General features: G+C 31.8%; 1 protein-coding gene and 1 long non-coding RNA gene across 9 annotated transcripts; both read left to right on the top strand.

The window, feature by feature from the left end:
- The first annotated feature begins 70 nt into the window (after positions 1–70).
- Positions 71–3,201, top strand: LOC136270598 (uncharacterized). 7 transcript variants are annotated; one of them, XR_010708421.1, is made up of 4 exons: positions 71–578; positions 815–911; positions 2,762–2,908; positions 3,170–3,201. It is a non-coding gene; the product is annotated as an uncharacterized lncRNA (long non-coding RNA). The 7 variants fall into 7 exon arrangements; XR_010708418.1 differs by having other exon boundaries at positions 1,804–2,908; XR_010708422.1 differs by lacking the exon at positions 815–911.
- Positions 3,202–4,188: 987 nt separating this feature from the next.
- LOC117681807 (uncharacterized) lies at positions 4,189–14,901 on the top strand. 2 transcript variants are annotated; one of them, XM_066068693.1, is made up of 9 exons: positions 4,189–4,483; positions 4,876–4,965; positions 5,328–5,420; positions 8,375–8,467; positions 8,702–8,794; positions 9,509–9,566; positions 10,099–10,233; positions 10,497–10,580; positions 12,336–14,901. In XM_066068693.1, the coding sequence occupies exons 3-7, from the start codon at positions 5,366–5,368 to the stop codon at positions 10,130–10,132; spliced, it is 333 nt and encodes a 110-aa protein (XP_065924765.1). In that variant the 5' UTR covers positions 4,189–4,483; positions 4,876–4,965; positions 5,328–5,365; the 3' UTR covers positions 10,133–10,233; positions 10,497–10,580; positions 12,336–14,901. The 2 variants fall into 2 exon arrangements, with proteins under 2 accessions (XP_065924765.1, XP_065924766.1); XM_066068694.1 differs by having other exon boundaries at positions 4,192–4,483; positions 8,702–8,776.
- Positions 14,902–15,403: the final 502 nt, after the last annotated feature.

Raw genomic sequence — 15,403 nt, 5'->3', positions numbered from 1 at the left:
ATATATATATATATATATATATATATATACCTGACTTATGCATTTGGTAGACCGATTGTATTATTTTATCTTTTGGGAGACCAGTAGATTAGGGAGACATATTTTGGTCTCCGTATTATTTTGACCTTGTCTAAAATGTAATTGGCTTATCTTTAAATGAATGAACGGTGTGTCTTTGCCTAAAATGCATCAATGTGTCTATTATTTGACATCCAATAGTTGCCTTTTGTCTATATTTTTTCGTAAAAAGGAATTCAATCTGCCTCCATCGTATAATTAGCAATGACTATTTTTCTGCATTTAGGAGACCAACGAAAACTTGCAATATTGCAAAAAATCTAACATATATAATTTGTTTAGCCTTTAATTATTCTAAATGAACTTGTTTTCAAAATACTTTTTCACTTTTTATGTATAAAGCCTAACTAGAAAAAAAGTCGTTAATTTCTTGACCATGTTTGAACATTTGGCAAGTGCTCTCCGCCATTTGTTCCGAGTACTCTCGGAACGTCTCGGGTTAAAACAATGGACCTTTTAATGCCAGCGTGTTGCCTTTTAGGAATCAAAGCCATTTTATGGTAAGTACTTTTGATAATCCTACTACAATTGAACAAAGTAATGTTTTTATGAAGTTTTTTTTTTAAATATTCAAATAAAATAGGGCGATAATGTGTGCAACTTGACTATTTTACACCAAATGTTGATTAATCTTCGAGGACATTCGAAACGAAGTTAACAATAAAAGCATGATTTTCATTTCCATTGTACGTTTGATGTAATATGTAATTCAAGGATTTATCAATACCTTCTCCAGAGCAAAAGTCGTCCCCATTCCCAATTGGAAATAGGTTCACTTCAGCAGCTGTCCAAATTATGATCCCAATTAGTATAGCAGTATTTTTCCCCAACTGGTAAATAGTTCTTATGTTTATTTCTTATCAAAAAATACTTCGTAAAATAACCAGAATGTCCATAAATGTTCAGTATTAACAAATGATTAAACCCATTTAGCAAAACTGCAGTCATAAAAGTTTCTAAACACGCTGTAAACATCGCCAACTTTTAATCCGATTTTCCTCTGTTTTTCTAAAACATCGTTATTTTGTGGTATACAGTACAGTACTGTAAATGGTACATGTTTTTTTTTACACACACTAGACTGATATAAAAGTAAAAGGTAAATGTTATGAAATATTTCAAACAGAAAAATACATTCTCAATTTAAAAGGGGATGTTGATAAATTCTTAATAATGTAATACTTTTATGACCAGTGTTGAAGGTGTTTATTTCAGGGAAAAAGACTTGTTCTAATAACTAAATATAGGAATATTATACATATATCTATATTGTGAAGTTAATTAGATTCTATTCAATTAAAGTCTAGCTCTTTGATTTTCCATTATGATAATAAATTCAGAAATCATGATGTATGCAACATATGATTTCTCCCAACTGCATGAAAATGTCGATACAATTTTCCCAATTCCAAAAAAATTGGCATTTTCAAAATAAAAAAAGGCTGAAAATCCCTGTAATTATATAGCTAGTTTATTGAAAATGGACAGAAAAGTTAACCGAAGAATGTCGCTTTATGTAAATAGATCGACATGAAGAATTTTCTATATTACAGTTATATGTACCAGTAATATTGTTTTAAATTAATTATGTACGTAATGTAGATATATGTACATGTACCCCTTGTTACCTAAATGAATTAAAAGCAAATTAAGATCAGTTGCTCTTTTTCACTTGTATAGTGGAAAGATAGCCGACTATTCTATGTACGAATTGACTTATTATAGGTAAGATAGTCAGGCCTCCATGTTTACAACCGGGATGCTCACCCCACATTTACAATTGTGACCCACATTTACAAATGTGACATCATAGTATCACTCTCATTTGGCTTTTCGGATATTATTTTTGGCTTTTGATGATTAATAATAATGTAAACAATGTGTCTGCAGATTCCCGTTGGGCTGAGTGTGATCTGTTGACCAGGCAAAACATGTATGTCTTGATTACACAGCGTTGTGCACAATGTGCTCTCAAGAACATTCAATCCAGAAGCATGACCAATGTAGCAACACTTTTAAAACTACTTTTTTATACTTGTATTAATTTTAATGTTTATGCGCACCCGGGGCGCCCTTCCCCCTGTAATTGTTGATTTATTAGAATAACATGACATGTTTCATACATGATAGCATTAGAAATGGTCGATGGTTGTAAATATTTTGTTGTTTACCAATTTAATGTATGTTCTCACTAGAACATGCACATATGATATATGGTAGACTATTATCACATTCAACTCTCTCTCTCTCTCTCTCTCTCTCTCTCTCTCTCTCTCTCTCTCTCTCTCTCTCTCTCTCTACAGCAGCGATTCATCTTATGACCTTTAAAAATCATACACCTGCACTCTTGCGAGTATACAAAATGTTGTAAAATGTTCGTACTATATATTGTTCATGCATTGCACTGCGATGATTTGGATCGCATTCAGTCGCGTCTGAATAGTGTGCATGTCCACAATTTTTAAAGAAACTTGATGCAAGCACTAAAACGCATGCAACAAATGCGAGACCTCATGCAATATATGAGAGAGCTCGTGCGAATCTAAAACATTCCGATCGCAAAGAGTTGTAAAGTGCTCGTACGCCAATTGTGAATGGGGCTTAATGTAGATGTTTATGAATCCAAAAGTTTTCTTTGCATATAAACAATGCTTTCACACAGGTGCTTGTGGTTTTAATGTAGGTTTTGGAGTTATTAGCACAACCAGTCATGTCAGTGGAGATTTTCTCCTGCAGGAGAAACATTAAAAGGACAGGATGGGGAGGAGAGATTGAAGACAAGCACAGAAAACAAAATATTTATCTATAAATATAATGGAAAAGAACTTTGGTAATACGATTTATACATATTTACATGAAACTGGAGGTATGTAGCTCCTGATGTGAAAAAAAAAATTGAAGCAACGTTTATCCAAATTTTTTTTTCAGACCAGGAGATACAGACCTGCAGCTAAATGTAATATTTTAACATTTATGTATGGCAGTAATGTTTCTAGAAATAACTATAAACAATTCTAATTAAGTCAAGCAAAAATACCAGTAATTATATGCTTCTTATTTAAGGTTTGATTTCTTTTTATGTACACTGTAGTATTGATGCTGTCAGGAGTGAACAACCATACATGTATCTGCCAGTTTGTAAATGATGGCAAGGACGATGCAAACTCCACCATAAACTCAGAGTGTTTAATGGAAGGGAATACCTATGATTGTTTGCTAAGAGAGACATTGTGGTTGGGGAAGAGATACTTCATGTATATGACTATGGTTGTGATGGGAAAAGCTTGCGGTGGCGCAGCAAGATAGGAAAATGGTTGGATTAATTATACACAAAAAATAATTATTAAGAGAGAGTTTAGTGATTTACAATCAGGCTTTGGATATCTTGTTATCTGGCTTTGGTTTTGTTTTTCCATTTTTTCGTACATTGATTTGTTTTAAACTAATCTAAAAAATAGGTTTTTCTCAAGAATTTAAAAAGTATCAGAATAGATAATTTATATGTTTTTATTGAAAAACAAGCCTAAAACTTCTGTTAGTGTTGTTAAATAGGTTAAAAATCGTGATCAATTAATCAGCAGAATTGGTTGTCTCTTGCCATCTGATGATCGGTCAATAATCGAATCGGTAACAAATTATATTAAATTCAATAATATGGGGCACTAAATTTTATGCTATGTATAATCTAAAATATATAAGTGCTATTTTCACTTCCTTTTAAAAGCTTATAAGACTTTTGCTGTATTTTTATTAGGTAGAATGTTACACATCTTTTGAGATTGAAGAAAACCCCCAGCTCACAACAGTTTTCATTTCATTCAATACAGATTAGAAAAAAAAATGATAGGTATAATATTAATGTAATAAACCCAGACTGAGTATAATTGATTATAAAATCTAAAATCGATTATGATAAATCGACAACCTTTTCAACTGATCATTGATTGAAATTCAATCATCGTGACAACACTAGCCCCTGTTCATGTACATGTTTTTACTGGTACTAGTTTTGATTGATTTCAGAAAAGGCTGTGATCCTTTTGATTTTGGTAATGGTTTTGTTAGGTTTTATTTCACTTTATTTTGTTTATAGTTGTTTGATTTTCTTTCAATTCTAACATTATATACGGTTCTTGTGCTGACCTGAATAGATTTATTTTGTTTTCATTATCAAGCACTATTAAATTAAAAGCTTGAAAGAGGTGTCCAGTTGTGCAGTGGACAATGCACCTGCTTATCACCACTGCGACCCAAGTTTAATCCCCATGATCGACAGTTGTTGTATATGATAGGGTACATTGGTCGCCTGCTTGGACACGTGGGTTTTCTCCAGTCACCCCAACTTCTTCCCACATCATGACCCACTCGCGCTAACATCCATGCCAACAAAAAGCTATTAATATAAGTCAGTGTGCATTGTGAATCTGTCACTAATGTGGAGAGTCTCCTTTGCAGAACAAAATTGTTTTTTGTAAGATAAATTACAAAATCTGTTTCTGTAGTAAATATGTATATTTTGCAAATTGTTTACAGAATGTACTTCTTGAAAAATATACATTTACATAGAATTATCAGATTTGGTAGGTTAGTTAATTTAAGCATCAATCTGAATTGGAATTCATTTTTCACTGAATATTGGCACAGTCTTGTTTTTGTACCATGGCTGAAAAGTTTGATTTAGTCAGTGGTCTGTTGTCAGATTTATAAAAAAGAAACATCAATTACCAAATGTGGTAAACTAATAATTGATGAATGTTTATGAAAGAAAATTTTCTATATTGTTTTAATTTCTTTCAGTTCCCTCTGATGTGGATTCTGACCCATTTAGTGTATCAAACTACTCGCCAAGTTCTGATTCTGAATCAGATGAAAATAAGAAGGTTTTGGGTAATGTTATTATTTAAAGAATAATTTTGCATCTGCGGTCCATTTTCACTTTGCAAAAAATACCTGAAAGAACAAGAGGCTGAGAGCCCAGTCATTTTAATTCAGACTAAAGTAAATCCATTTATATTAACTAGATATACTTTGAAATGTAGTTGTGTATAACAATCTACATGTTGATCTGGTCTCCCTAATGCTGTGATAATGCATTAGATTTACATGATATGAGTGGAATGTACTGGATGTAATATATTTGTAACAGTTATATTTATTTTGTTTAATCATTAGGAATAAAATTTGCAATGATTTAAAAAAGTAAACGTAGAAGCTTGTATTTACAATACAATATATTGGTATTTTTACAGAGTCCACCCCAAATTCATTGAGAGCTAGCCGCAACACAATGGAAAAACAGGGCATCTTGACCCTCAGAGAAAACAGTGAGCATTTTGAAGCAGGTAAATGAATTAAATTCAATGTTGCAATGTTATTATGTTTTTAAGCAAGAAACATTAATACAGTCAGTTGGGTAGCTAGACCTGAAACGAAGTGCATGCTTAAAATGGCAGGGGGTGTGGGGGCCACCATGAGGCCCCCAGTGGGTCCAGGACAAAGCCCAGGGGGCGAAAGCCCCTGGAAGCTCATGGATTCTGACGATTTTTAACACCAAAAATTAGAGCAGAAATTGAAAGGAATGCTTACTATTTAAGCCTATTTTCAGGCAGTTAAAATTGTTTTGGCTATAGTTTAGGCATAAAATAAAATCACAAAACTTATTAAAAGTTAAAAGAAGAATTTTGTTTTGACATTTGCCTTTGACCCACCTAAAGCTTTTATTCTTAAGTTCATTTTCACATAGTTTATGGTAATGAATATATCAATAAAGCTGTGATTTTCTATCGGGGAAATTTAAAATGTGTAAAACTAAGTTCAACTGCAAAATAAATAGTTGCCTTTTTAGGTACATGCATTGTGTACTGTTTCTTTAATATGGTACTTTAAGACCATATTGTGTGGCTATATTTGGTGCTTAATACGTCTTTGTTTAGCATTGATTTCGGATAAAGTAGGACCGAGTGACGGAAACGGGCTGATGGAATAACTAAGTATGGACCTTAATACTTGAATTCTTTTTTTATATTTTTTTTTCTTTATTTATTTTTTTACTGATTTTTCCCCCAAATGATGTGCATGCTCAGGCATATAAGCATACATGGTAGCTACGCCACTGGCAGTGTACAATTTACTACTCAAGTCTAAGATTGCTCGTGATCTTGGGGCTTGGTCTCCCTAATGCTGTGATAATGCATTTGATTTCCATGAGATGAGTGGAATGTAATGGATGTAATATATTTGTTATACTTATAAGTACATGTATAAGTCATTAGGAATAAGTTTTGCAAAGAGATAAAGAAGTAAACTTAGAAGCATGTATTTATGATACAATATATTGGTACTTTTTTACAGAGCCCACCCCAGTTTCATTGAGATCTAGCTGCAACACAATGGAAAAACAGGACAGCTTGACCCTAAGGATTGACAATGGTTTTCGAGGGGTGTCAATTTCAATAGATACCCTCCCAAACAGGCACTATTCATTTTATTTTACTGAATGTCTTATTTCTAAAGAAAATTTTTAATTACTGCTTTTATTTAGAAATGAAGTAAATTCTACGACAAACCGTACGCTCATAATTTAAGCGCATGTAACAGTTCGTTGTGTTACCAATTGCCAAGTGTGTTGCTAACGCTGAGGGTAATAGAACGGATTACCAACTGCGTCTAAACCAATCAGATTTCAGTATTTAACATTTAACATGAAAGTATAATAAAATTGTTTGTCTCGTCTCCCTAATGCTGTGATAATGCATTAGATTTCCATGACATTAGTGCAATGTAATGGATGTAATATATTTGTTATATTTATTTTTATTATACCCCCGCAAACGAAGTTTAGGGGGGTATATTGGTTTCACCCTGTCCGTCTGTCCGTCTGTCTGTCTGTCTGTCCGTCCGTCTGTCCGTCTGTCCGTCTGTCTGTAGACGCAACTTTGTCCCCCCTATAGAATTTTTTATTACTGCATGGAACAGTTTGAAAATTTGTACATATGTTGAACACCATCTGAAGATGTGCACCTGCAATTTTTTTTGAGATCAGACAAGAATTAATGATTTTATGACAGTTTTTATTTTCCTTATTCTATATATTGTACACTAATGTTGAAAAGTAAGGGAGGTAATCCTTACAGATTTTATTAATTAATTAATAGTATTAAAACACTCTAAAATATATTTATATAATACATCCAGATGGAGGTTTTTTGTCTTTATGTCTTAATTAATAAAAAAAATTATTTTTTATAAGTATTCTATCAACTGACAATGCAAAGTTTTTGTTTGTCAATGATAAATTCTTAGGAGCTAATAAGAACATCAAAGACAAGTGTGGCTGAATTCATTTGTCCCAAGGGAGCCATTATCTGAGCCATGGTTCAGATGGAGCATGTGTTTAGGGGAAATTGATAATCTGTAAAGTGGGTGATGGTTTTGGGGCCATTTTAAAACTGTTTCATGTAAACCAAAAGTTCTATCATTATAAGGAAATAAAAAATATCATTATTAATAAAGAAGTTAAACTATTTTTAGAGGTTGTTTAAATTTATTTGTCAAGTAAATTGATGAAGTGACCCTATTGGGCATTAATTTAAATGAAATTCAAAATTACTGATATGATTGTAGTGTTTTGGCAATTTTAAAATTGTTTGTAATATTAAATTTTCTTTTATACATATTTTTACATAGTATGGTAATTATGGTAATGTTTTGGGAGTTTATTAAATTTAGCAAGCTCATCAAAGAAAATCATAGTCCTATGGGATCAATTTTCTGATATGGAGTTCCATTGTGCCATAGGAAAAAGTGAGGAAAATTGGAAACAACTAATTGCATCTGTCAAGACTCTTATTAGAAAGATATTGAAAGTTTTATCAACAGAAGAGCATTACTTGGCTACCAGTATTTCCATTTACTGCAAAGGGAGGGGTTATTGTCATTTTGTTGGTTTCTCTTTAAATCAATTAAATTTTAAAAAAAATATATCATTAGATACATACATTTGTAAATGTATTACTGTTATAGATATGTATTTACAGTGAAATTATGACAATTTTGATTTTAAATTTTCTTTAACTAATTTTTTTTTTTTTACAATTCTTAGAATTTTTTTTTTTGTATGTGTTCCAAACCTTTATTATTCAATTCAATAATTTGTCCCATTTGAAATTAGCCTTGCGGGGGTATTAGTCCCATTAGGACAGTTCTAGTTAATCATTAGGAATAAACTTAGCAATGGTATAAAGAAGTAAACTTAGAGACTTGAAATTGCAATACAATATATTGGTACTTTTTACAGAGTCCACCCCAAATTCATTGAGATCTAGCCGCAACACAATGGGAAAATGGGACATCTTGACCCACAGGGAAAACACTGAGTATTTTGAACAAGGTAAATGAATTAAACTAAATGTTGCAATGTTATTATGTGATCCTGGGGCTTGGTCTCCTTAATGCTGGGATAATGTATTTGATTTCCATGATATGAGTGGAATGTAATGGATGTACCGGTAATATATTTGTAATATTTATTTTAATTAGTCATAAGGAATAAAATTTGCAATGATTTAAAAAGTAAATGTTGAAGCTTGTATTTACAATACAATATATTAGTACTTTTATACAGAGTCCACCACAGATTTATTGAGAGCTAGCCGCAACGCAATGGAAAAACAGGACATCTTGAACCTCAGAGAAAACAGTGAGCATTTTGAACAAAGTAAATGAATTAGAATCAAAGTTGCAACGTTATTATGTATAACAATAAACATGTTTGTCTGGTCTCCCTAATGCTGTGATAATGCATTTGATTTCCATGATATGAGTGGAATGTAATGGATGTAATAAATTCTCCTATAGTAATAATATTTCTAAATATAAATACACTGTGTTAGAGTAAAATCCCAAGAGATCCGAATATCAACATGGTGTGTAATTTTGAAGCGAGCAAAAAAGTGTTGATTCCTTCAATAATATGAATTAAATATTTAGATGAAAAGTATTTACAGCCTCAGAATGGTTTGTTATGAATAATTTGACTGTTATTTTCAATACAACTTCATTATTTTTCTCAAAAATCGATTCGGAGCGATTCTGCAATTTTCTGCAACATTACGGGTATATGGGAGGCATTCCTGTCAGATTATTATAACTAAGCAGAGTGTAGTGAAATTAATAGCATTATTGTAGGCTTAAAGCTTGGTTATGTAATTGTAAACAATACGGTGCGTCGATGTAGTGAATGTCCGATATCATATGCAATGTCAACCCGTGCACGCACGGGTCAAAGTCTAGTAAGAATAATTAATTTTGACTTGTGAAAGAAAGTAATCATTTTAAGATTGATAAAGCCACAAAAGGGGCAACTGTTTCTTTAAAAGATTTCTTGTTTTAAACTTTATTTATCCAATAAAGATTCTTTGATCTTTTGCAGTTCCATACCATTGTTTTCCCTCTCTCAGTTCCTGTGATGAAAGAAGTCAACTTGATGGGTTTGTTTCAATCTATTTTGTGAATGTTTTTCTTGTTTGATAATAGGATAGTCATACATATGTAGCTGCAACAATGTAGCCCTCTCCGATTTTTTATAACTGATGTTTACTCCCCCCCCCCCTCCCCCCCCCAAAAAAAAAACAAAAAAAAAAAAACAGGAGAGGGCTACATTATCGCAGCTAGGTGTTAGGCTTCTGGCTTTTGAATGACAATGTAGAGATGGAGTTATTTCCTTGTGACTTGTGACAGAGGCTGTAGTGCACAATTCCATTTGACTTTCAGGAAATGTTCAGATAGTAATGAAAATGTAAAGTGTTTAATAACATTTGCTGAGTACCACTTTCAATACTGTAAAAGGGATTATTTACATGTAAGGGAAAATTTACACTTAGGCTTAAAACTGGGTAAAATACCCCCACATTTGCATATGGGCAGTGCTTTAGTGTGATAAATCACTGTGTATGTATTTCTTTTTTTTCTTCATTAAATAATTTTTGTATTTGTATACATTTTTGAAATTTTATCTAAAAGGGTGAGTGTCGGAGTTACATGTGCACAATCCTAAAGGTCCAAGTACAGCACCTGAATCACATGTGACTGAAGAAGATTTGATGTCCAAACCCTGCGAGAGTGGAAATGCAAATGCATCGGATGTTACACCACAAGGTGATCAGTCTTTTTTTTTATTTGTGTGAATCTGTGTGTGGTAGTGTGTGGGGGGGGGGGGGGGGGTAATAGAAGTCATATTATTGAAATGATAAAAACTTTTCTAAATAATTTTCTTTCTTTATTTAAGATGACAATGGTACATTGATTTGCATCGTTTAATAATTAAAACCCATCCATAATGTTTTCTCTTTTCATTACGTGTTATGCATGCCTGTCCTTAGTATTTGCAAAGTAAGATATTCATGATATTGTTATTACAGAGTGCTTCTTTGAGATCGAAGATGATAATGGAACTAAAGTTCTTGCAAGCCCAGTTGCAGCCAAGAAGACTAAAAGCAGCTCAGGTGATATATCTTTGTTGCTTGGTCTATCTATCCACAATTTGATGAATTAGCAATTTTTAGGTCACCTGAGTTTATTGCAATCCGTTTTCGTCCGTTATCGTGCATCGTGCCTTAACAATTTTACATTTTTAACTTCTTAAAAACTACAGGGCTGATTATTACCATTTTTGATGTGAGGCATCTCTATGGTGAGAGGAATCTAAATTGTAAAATTCATGGCTCTACTACCCCCGGGGCGCCATAAGTGGGGCCAAATTTGCAAAAAAAGAGCCAAATTTTAAAAAATATTCTTCTCTATTCCCACACATGTTAGGAAAAAACTGGTTGCATAGTTATAATGTCCATGAAGCCCTCTACATAAATTGTGAAATTCATGGCCCCTGGGTCAGGGGTTCAGGCTCTAGAATGGGGCCAGTATGGCCATATAGTATATATGTATTTAATCTTAGAAAATCTTCTTCTCTACCCCATATATATTTGTTAAAACTAAATGCATGATTATGATGTCCATATTGTGAAATTCATGACCCCTGGGTCAGTGATTCAGGCTCTAGGGTGGGGCCAATATGGCCATATTGTAAAAATGTATTAAATCTTAGAAAATCTTCTTTTCTACTCCCATATAAATATATATATATATGTGGTTATAAAGTCCATGAAGCCCTCTACCAAAATTGTGAAATTTATGACCCCTGGGTCAGGGGTTCAGGCTCTAGGGTGGGGTCAATATGGCCATATAGTAAAATGTTTTAAATCTTAAAAAATCTTCTTCTCTACTCCCACACATGTGGGCAAAAAACTGAATACATGGTTACGATGTCCACTAACTCCTCTACCTAAATTGTAAAATTCATGGCCCCTGGGTCAGGGGTTCAGGACATGAGGGGGGAGGCAATATACTGTTAATGCATATAATGTTATAACATTTTCTTCTCTATTCTCACACATCTGTATAAAAAACTGACCTATAATTATGTTTACCAGGAAGTCCTCTACTGAAATTTTAATTTTCATGTCCCCTGGAGTATGGGTTTTAACTCTAGGGCAGGGCCAAAATGGATGTATAGGTGTTACTGCATATAATGTTTAAAAAATTATCCTTTTTACTCCCACACACCTGAAAGGAAACTGAATTCATGATTTTGTAGACCCGATCTTTTAAGTTTTTTGCCAAAATTGTAGGTTTCACAGTTCTTTTTGAAAGATTTCAGGCAGGGAGGTGGCCGTCATTACTAATTCATAATTTTTCTACTCCAGAATAAAACCTAATTAATTAAATGCATATATGAGACTCCTCGACAAGTTTGTGTATGGGTTATATGCTACTCAGGTGACCGTTACAGGAATAGAAACAAATTTCTCATGGAGATTTATAATGTGAAATGTTTACATCTTTTCACCATTCGGAACGCACTTGAAATACCTCATACAATTTTTCAATTATGTCATCCAGGCTATTTCATGGCCGATGCAATGCAAAATCCCTATAGGCTTTCTATTTTGGGTTGTGTATTGAAGCCTAAAGCGGTAGAGGGGGCATTTCAAAACAGATAATCTTGACATATAAGTGGATGAATGTAGTTCGAGCATGAATGTATTTATGAAAATCAAAATATTCAGCAAGAAGTAGTGGAAGCAAAAACCATACAGAGTATGGTATGCCTTGAATCTATACATAGGTATTATCCTTTTTACATGAATATGTAACAATATAATAATTCTGATTGTTCATATTATTTTTAAAATCTTTTCAAGGTAAAAGAGAAATCCAGGAGTTTTTGGAAAAACATGAAATGTATTCATTGGAACGGCTTGATGAGAGGACCAAATTTTTGAAGATTAGATCTAAAATCTTCAACGAGAGAAAAACAACAAGACTTAGGACATTTAAAAAATTAAATGAAATGAAATCAATGAAAAAGCAAACATGAATCTCATCATTTTACATATAATGTAACTGTAATGTAACAACAAGACGTAGGGCATGTATGATAATTTATTTTTAGCTCACCGAGACGAAGTTCGGGGGAACTTATGCTATACTGCTGGCGTTGGCGTCTGGACCTGGTAAAAGTTTTTGTTGCAGGTCCTTTATCTTAGTTATTTCTTGTCCTATCTTCACCAAACTTGCATGGATGATGCATCTTATGATACTGATGCACCTGAAAGGCTTGTATGCTGAATCTTAGCCATAGGTTTCGGATGCTGGATGAGGTTATGTTTTTTGGAACAGGTCATATATTAAATTTATTTAGTACTATTTCAAACTTGCATAGTTGATTTAACTATAATATAAATGAATTGCAAAGGTAGCTTCAGATGCAGAGCCTGATCTTCATAATCAAGGATGCTAAAAATATATCTTAGTAATGACTGGTCCTAACTTAACCAAACTTGAATTGATGATGCGTCTTATGATACTGATGCATCTGGCAGGCTTGATTGCCGAATCTGAGTCATAGGTTTTGGATGCTGGATGAGGTTTAGTTATTTTGGAACAGGTCACATGATTTATAGACAATAGCTTGCATAGTTAATTTAACTATAATATAAATGAATCATAGAGGTTGCTTCAGTTTCAGATCCTGATCTCTATTATCAAGGATGTTTAAAAAGAATATCCTACCTCACTCTAACCTGATTGATAGATGTGTTTGTTGTTAAATGATATAACATGATTCATATGATATAGTATTGTCAGATTTGATACACTATTGTTTTATATGATACAATGTTATATCATATATTATATTATAAAAAGTTAGTAGGATATTGTATCAATATTTTTGTGCATTATGATATGATATTGTATCATTATATTGTAATGTAAAGTATTTTTTATTATGATGCAATGTTGTATAAAATGATAATGTATTATATACTATTTTATCACATGCTATTGTTTCATATTATATTGCCATATTAAATATGGTATAATATGATACAATATTGTATTGTAATATATAATATCTTATCACATGATATGATTTTGTATAAAATGATATTGGTTTATATAATATATTATTTTATCACATGAAATAGTATTATTTGATATTGGAATATATAATATTGTAACATATGATACGATATTGTATAAAGTGATATTGTATTATATAATATATTACTGTATCACATGATATTGTATCATATGATTTGATACAATGTTGAATCAAGTTATATTGTATCTTATGATACAATATCATATTATGTATCAAATATGATATAATATCATACAATATCATACTTAAGTATACAATATAATATAATGTGTTACAAAATTGTGATGTATTATGTGATATGACATTGTATCATATATTATGATATTGTATTATGTGATCAAATGCAATAATGTATTTAACATGACACTATGTCATATCATATGTTACAATATCATATTGCATCATTATTTATTACAGTATTTTATTTTTATTATTATATGTGTGTATCTTATATTAATATATGAAATGAACATATGATTATTATCCAATGTTTTAACATATGATATAGTAATATGATATTGTTTCGAAACAGTATCCATAGATATCCAAGATCATTAACTATGATTTTCAGGTAATATAATAAAGGTGGTCTCATAAAGGTGATGCTTTATAAAGGTGATGCCTCGTCTCGGTGCTTTGTAATCTGTGATTACCTTTGTTTCTTATAAGGCAAGAAAGTGGCCCCTAAACGTGATATGTATTGCAGACGACATCCTAATGTCTTTATGTTTGAAAATTTTGAATTTTTTTTAGCTGCATAATCCTGTTCGTCCTTTAATATTTTTTATGCCATGCATTTGATCAGTCATTTTTGCTCCCAGAGTAACTTTTAAACTTTGTCAATTTCTTACATGTGTACTTATTATCAATGTTATTCATTAACATTTATTTAATGAATGGTTCATTCAATACGTGATCTTTGATCACCTTTTTTTATTGTTATATATGAATTATGAAGAATATTAAGTAAATCAATTTTAAAAGCTTTATTTTCTTGAAATGTATGAAATTTGAAATATGAAGGTTGAAAATAGATTATGAATATTTTGATTTCATAAATTTACAGATCCTTACATACATGATTTTGTTGCACAGAAAAAAATGAAACTGTAGTAATTGAACTGCAAGTTCACCAAAATAATGGACATGTTATGTACACTGAATTTTGAATGGAAATGATTGCTCTATTAATAAATTTGAAATGATTAATTGTTTAAACTTTCAAAATTGAACTAATGTTTACACCCTGGTCCATAAATTATAAATGAAATCTATTTGAAATTAGTTTTGATGATTAGTAAAGTTTGTTCATGAACTTGAAATGTTTTTTGTTTTTTTCATTTATTAATGTGAAATTCTAAAACACATTAGGATACATGTAGAATGGATTGAATTGAGAAGATAATTTTCAGTAGGGACGGAAATTTAAAATGCTACATATTTTCCCCATTTTCGCAAATTTCGTGACATGCGAAAAAAAAACGGACAGTGAAAATTAAAGGGCTTGCAAATCACGAATGTTATGGTTAAAAAAAAGAATGGTCTACCTAAACCCTAATTAAGTAATATTAATAAAAATGTATTATCGGTATCCCATAGCCGCATAAGACAGTAGCAAAATATTAGAGGGACAATATAGTATATATTTAAGGGCTAACAGTAATGAAAAATTAAAACAGATGTGAGATTATTGCCATTCCACAGACCTCTAAATGACCATCTATGAATATTAAAAGTCCACACCATCAAGTTGATCAACTATGTGAGATATTAACAAAGCTTACATATACATGCACATGTACACAGTGACCTTGCATTATATCT

Source organism: Magallana gigas, chromosome 8 (genome assembly GCF_963853765.1).
Source record: "Magallana gigas chromosome 8, xbMagGiga1.1, whole genome shotgun sequence".
NCBI lineage: Eukaryota > Metazoa > Mollusca > Bivalvia > Ostreida > Ostreidae > Magallana > Magallana gigas.
The sequence above is the reverse complement of the archived record's forward strand: the minus strand, read 5'-3'. Positions and strand labels throughout refer to the sequence as shown.